At 44.7% G+C, this 6,118-nt stretch overlaps 1 protein-coding gene across 2 annotated transcripts; it reads right to left on the minus strand.

The window, feature by feature from the left end:
* Positions 1–248: 248 nt before the first annotated feature.
* On the minus strand, positions 249–4,736 carry LOC106108680 (cytochrome P450 6a2-like). Of its 2 annotated transcripts, none has more exons than XM_013289940.1 (3): positions 4,615–4,736; positions 2,003–3,428; positions 249–1,865 (listed from the first exon to the last, which is right to left on the minus strand). In XM_013289940.1, exons 2-3 carry the CDS (start codon positions 3,360–3,362, stop codon positions 1,684–1,686), a joined length of 1,542 nt encoding a protein of 513 aa, XP_013145394.1. In that variant the 5' UTR covers positions 3,363–3,428; positions 4,615–4,736; the 3' UTR covers positions 249–1,683. The 2 variants fall into 2 exon arrangements, with proteins under 2 accessions (XP_013145394.1, XP_013145395.1); XM_013289941.1 differs by having other exon boundaries at positions 4,627–4,732.
* Between the last annotated feature and the right edge of the window lie 1,382 nt (positions 4,737–6,118).

Below are 6,118 nucleotides of genomic sequence, written 5' to 3' on the forward strand. Positions count from 1 at the left end.
ACCGCCCAGCACCCTGCGCCCTGCGCCCAGCGCCTAGCGCTCAGTGCGCAGGCAGCGACTTGCGCGTAGCGCTCTTCGACCAAGACCTGTCGATGACGACGCTCGGAGCGCCTTCGCATCGTGCCCACAGACTACACCCTCGCATCGCGCCTTCATATCTATACATATATTGAATTTGAAATGTGTGCTTGTGATATTGAAATAGAAAGAACTATTTCGTTAACAATATGTATTTTAAACTTCTTGTATGTCTGTGTGTGTCCGCAAGCCGCGTTAGTTGCGGCTAATCTCCGGTCGTTTGACTTTGACCAGGATTTTTGGAGGTGTCAGATGACGGCGGGAATATGGGCTGTTTATTATTTGTAATTCCGCGCAATGTCGCGGTCGACCGCTAGTACTAGTATAAAACATTAGGCTAAGTTAAAGACGTTCAGAATTAGTTTGTATAATTGTGATGAATTAAATAATTTCTATTTTATGTTTTTTTTAATATCCTTACATTCCACACCAAGATAAGTATACGGAGGTTTCAAAATACACAAAACAAAGAAATACTTAATTGTATTTGTTAAATTGAACATATGTTAAAAGTTATTTGATACTAAAATACATATTTCAAATAGAAAAAACATTCATACTCATAAACGTTTTTTAACCTACTTAGGTTAGTCTCTGTTCGCGAGCGCCTGCCACTTTTCGAACAAATTTCGGCATTACCGTCACGGAGCATGAATTTTATTAATCTGCATTCAAAACTTGTAACTGACGGAGTACACGCAAAAGTCTGTTTTATTGAATTTCTCCAAGTTATCAACGAAATATTTACAGTCTCTACTTTTTTTTGTATACTATTATTATACAATTATATTTAGATTTTTAATATAACATGTTTTAGTAGCGAAATATCATAAAAAAGTTTCTTTTTTTTTTTCAAAATTCCCTCGCCATGTTGAAAAACGCAACGCTATTGGTCGAAGCAAGTGACACTTATTATGACGACGCCATGGAGGTAATAAGTACACCGTACAACAGGAGTGTGTACTATCTGTACCTCTTGCAGTTAAAATAGAGAAAATAAGATCTTATGATATGGGCGTAAGAGTCTTGTTGCACGCCAAATGAAATTGAAACGAATGAGAGGGCTACACATGTCTGATATTTCCCTTTATAACAATAACATACTTATGCCAGATATCTATCGATCCCTTCGTTGTTTGCAGAAAAATGGGTGTGGATGTAATGTAATGCAGTAAAAATATTTACGTTCAAAATGTTTTTAAATATTGATAATAATTTATTATCGATATGACGAGGCAATATTATTTGTTGCTTTAATCTCTTTATGTATTGCAATAGTAATATACTGGCTCAACAACTTACGCCAGTTGTTTGGAAAGTGTGCCCGTTCACTTTTTAGAGCCGCGGTGTCCAGAATGCAAGGTGCCCTAATGATCGCCGAACTTCGAAAGAAGATGGCACTTCAAGAAGAAGAATCGCTTTTTGACTTTTGATAACTCTGAGAACCAATCAAATACTTTGTTGCTGACGACATAAAACTCTGGCCGTGTGTTAGCTGTGCGAAATCGTAATTTTTTTACCTCGATGGTTGTTTTTTCACATCAATTTTTTTGAAACGTTTAAAAAAATGAGACGCATATTCCTTATTGCGAAGGTGAGAAGCTGCTAGAGAGCGACGTGTTCTCGTGCGGAGAAGCGCAGAGGCACGCCGCCTCGCACGCTCTGCACGATGCTGGTCTTAGGGTCGATGCGCAGCGCGCGCGCCGTGCTCGGCCCCGGGGACACCGTGCAGCGTGACAGCACGCCTGCCAGCCCCGCCAGCGACTGCATCTGCCCCAGCCGCTCGCCTGCACACCACAAACGTCACTGATGGACACTACGTGAATCTTTGAATTAGGGAGCGCCTCTCAAACTCTATGTCTCACTACAGGGAGATAAGACATTAAGCCATGTCAAGTAATTAATAAATGTTGTGAAAACGTACCGATGCATGCCCGCGGGCCCGCGCCGAAGGGCAGGTAGAGCCCGCGAGAGCGGTCGACGTGCCCCGGTAAGAATCGCTCCGGCAGGAAGCGCTCTGGGCTGGTGAAGTATTGCGGGTCGTTGTGCATCGCCTGCAGGGGCACGATTACGTGGACGCCCGCCTCCAGCGTTAGCTCCATATCTGGGATCTTGTACGGCCTCGAGCATCGCCTGATCAAGAATCCCAGTGGCGGGAACATTCTCATGCTCTCCTTGAGCACGCAGTCCAGGTAGGCCATCTCCTTGACGGCTTCGTAGGTGAGGCGGCCACCGTGCGCGGCCAGCACCCGGTCCACCTCTCGCTGCGCCCGGCGTTGTTCTTCCGGGTGGTGCGCGAGCTGGTGTAGCGCGAAGCTGGTCGCTGACGAGGAAGTCTCGAAACCTGCCGCGAAGAACACGAACACCTGCGCGGCCATTAGCTCCTCGTCCAACTCTAGCGTCGCTGTCGCCGGTGTACCATCGCCGTTGCAATGCTCTATCGACTCGCCCACCATGATTCCCTTGGCCCGGCACTCCAGGAGCAGATCTATAAAGTCGTTTCTCTCCGACGGTAGGTAATTTCTTTGGCTCAGTATATCTCTCACTAAGCTGACGATACCCTGTTCCGCCGCTCCCTGAGTTTTAGCGTACTTGAATATTTCGGGGAACATTAGCTTCAAAAGTGAAGTAATAAAAATTTTCTTTGACGGTGAGAAAATTTTGGCACCCAACTGTCTAAACGCCGAATTCTCGTCGTTGAGCGAGTCTGCCTCGAGTCCGAAGGCACATGCGCCAATGAAGTCCGTGGTGTAGCGCGCCATAAGATCGCGCGCGTCTAGCTCATGGCCGGCGAGCGCGGCGGCCAGCGCTCGCGCTTGCAGCCGCTCCGCGCGCTCTGCTATCAGCGGGAACATGGCGCGCAGCTTGCCGCTGCTGAAGGCCGGCGTCATGCGCTGGCGCAGCAGCCGCCACACGTCGCCGTCCGCAAAGAACAGGTTGCGCAACATGGGCTCGATCACCTTGTCGTGCGCGTTCACCCCGCGACGATAAAAATGCATGAAGTCGATAGTCAGAATGCGTTTGGCGATCTCGGGGTCGCGGATGACGAGCTCTGGGCGGAAGCCTCGGTAGAACCCGACAACCCGCTCCGACGGGAATTTCCAGTACGCTTCGTCAGCGAGCTCCGACATGCTTTTTTTCATGAAGAAGTTCCTGGCGTTGTTGCCGAACAGCGGCAGCGGAGGGTCGTGGCGGACCCCACGGCGTCGCCAGTAGCTGTACGCTCCGGCGGCCCATAACCACGCCAGTACCGCCACCAGCGTTGCCAACAGCACGACCAGCATGGCCGCGGTCACGCCTTCGTCTTCGACCTTACACTAAGTCGGATAACGCTTTGGAGCTTAGATATTCTGTGGACAAAAAGACAATTGAGACGCCGCAATGCAGGGTTTGTTATATAAGTATCAAAGACCAAAATGTACAACAGTACCGCTGGCGGAGGCTGGGTGTATGGAGATGAGCGCAGACCGGGGCGGGTTATCAAAAGCGAATAGGTTGTGATAGATCTCCTTAGATTTCCGACTGACAAAGAAGGTAATGTTTGTAAATTTACTTTTATTCATGTGGGTTTGTATGTACGTAAATTCCATTGTGACGGGTCTAGAGCCTAGAGCCTAAACGAGTGGACAGATTTTGACCGTTGTGGTATCATTTGATTCCACTTCTGCGAGTGTCATAGGATATATTACGAGGGTACTCGTACGTCATCACAAAACACCAACAACTAACGGTAGAAAAACCCGCGTTCAACACTTGACATAACATTTTTTTTATCAATTTTAAGTATAATTTTCGATGATTTTGAGTACAATTAGTTTTTTGATCAGTCAGGTTTTTTTTCTTATATTTTATGTTTTATTTTGACTTGCCAGTCCGATCAGACTAAACTATCGGCTGATAAAAAGTCTGTAGTGTGCGGGGGCGATTATTCATGACATAATAAACATTTTCGCGTTCGGTTAATTTGAAACGTGTTTTTAATCAATAGTAGACTTTTGTCTTTAGTATTCATGGAATACAAATAGGTAAATGTAAGTTATTTTGTTGTGCCCGCGCTTCGTAATTCAGCATTTCTCGTTGGTTCACGTCGAGTCGATAATTTATTATGTAATCGAATATTTTACAAATTTCGTCGGAAGGAAAAGTGGATTTGACGGTGGAGAAGACGCATGGGAAGGGGAAATATCCTCTTTATGTGCACCTCCTCCTCCGTCAATTAAGGGTAGGCAGCGCATCTGCAATTGCGGAGCGGATGTTTATGGGCAGCGGTCGCTTTCCATTTCGGTGGATTTAGGTGGCCGTTGCTCGTTTGCAACCTTATATTATAAAAAAAAGACTGGTTTCGAGCCCATTGGGGATCCTACGTCGAGTGGGATCTAGGATAGCATAATTGCGGTGTCGCGACCCGTTTCTAACTCACTGTATTCGCTAACAGTAACGGTACATCGGCGAAGTCGGTGAGCTTGATGCAGAAATGTGGTGGGGTTAATTTCCTGGGGACACAAGTTATAGTGTTGACCATAAAGTGTTACATACTTGGAAAGTTACCTAGTGTCGGTCAGTTGACAGGTCGTGTACGACGTGGCGTGTAGACAGGGCCGAGGTGCAGTGTATTGCGTGCTGCGTGCGGGCGGGGACGAGTGCGCCGCTCTACTGACGCCGGCGACAGCTGCGCACTACCACAAGCAAGCCCGCTCCGCCGCCGCACCACCATCTAGACCACTTCTTTCGCCTCTAACCTCTATTAACAGATAAATTATTAATCTAGTAACTAATTCACATTCAAATTTCCCTTTTATCTTGAGTGAGCGCGAGTATATGAGACCATTCTATGTTCTGTACTGATTTTTAGCACGACCGATGCAGCAAAAGAGTTTGACATTATTTTTTTATGCTTAGCTGATTGCGCCTATTAATAGAGTCCCTCATTCTCACTTCGAGCTGGCGCCATTTGATCAGCTGCAAACTCACTTCTGGTGGAATTTTCATAAAAAAAGACATCAACGATGTGATACATTACTCTTGTTTAGTTGTATCATAACGACAAAGGAAGAATAAAGGATTGTAGTTTACTCTACTTACCTATATTAGTCTAAATTCTTCAGTTAGCGATATGACATATACCTATACACATAAAGATACACATACACATATGTACATATATATACATGTAATACTTACCTCTAAAGATACAGGAAACAAATTACAAATGCAATAGACAAAAAGCATACAAGTAATTATTGATGTTACGTAGGATTTATCTGGAAAACAAATTGCATGTGTACTTCTAAAAAAATATTAATGTTTTTGTTTCAACGTGCGAATAAGTGACAATCATATTGATATACACAAAAAAAAAACAGCCAAAAGAAATGTAGTTACGTTATTTCTCGGTCATGATAAAAGGAACACAGATTTTTTTTATTTTATTACGTTATCTACATAATGTATCTGTATTGATTTTAACTTCGGCATAAACGTGAAGCATAATGTCGGATTCTGTATTGATCATGGATGTACTACTGTTGTACGTTGTACTTATTTATTTATTTATTACTTCTATGGTATTGATAATGATTATCATCGCATTGTAACACTGACAGCCATCATGTCCCGCCCCGCCCCGCCCCGCCCCGCAGAGTGGGCTAAAATCTCGGCTTAAATAATTTTATTGTAAAGTAGTAGTTGTTCCTCGCGGTCCACCGTCCACCCGCCGCGTCGCTTCTTGTAAACAATCGGTTATTAAAAATAAACATGTTTCCATGTGTGTGGGAACCGTTCGTAATAATTAATTTACACTAAGTAAATGCTTAACCAAGAAAGTAAAGAATCCTAACGTAGAATAACTCGTAGTAGTAAGTAGTAGAGCGAGCCTGCTTGTGGTCGTAGAAAGAGTGCTGTCGCCGAGGAGTCCTGCAGACACGTAGGTATTTGATTATTACACGTATGTAAATGTACGAAAATAAGGTTTTAAGATACCTGCTGAACTAAGGAACCCGAACCTACCCTAAGTTAGAGGTGACTAGGCCATAGTCAACTA

Source organism: Papilio polytes, unplaced genomic scaffold (genome assembly GCF_000836215.1).
Source record: "Papilio polytes unplaced genomic scaffold, Ppol_1.0 DF821422.1, whole genome shotgun sequence".
Taxonomy (NCBI): Eukaryota; Metazoa; Arthropoda; class Insecta; order Lepidoptera; family Papilionidae; genus Papilio; species Papilio polytes.

Excerpts from the sequence above, each read along its gene's own strand:
- LOC106108680 (XM_013289940.1), bottom strand. The coding sequence starts at position 3,362 with ATGCTGGTCGTGCTGTTGGCAACGCTGGTGGCGGTACTGGCGTGGTTA. Across the intron at positions 1,866-2,002 it reads GGGCCCGCGGGCATGCATCG|GCGAGCGGCTGGGGCAGATG; the intron begins GTACGTTTTCAC and ends TGTGGTGTGCAG.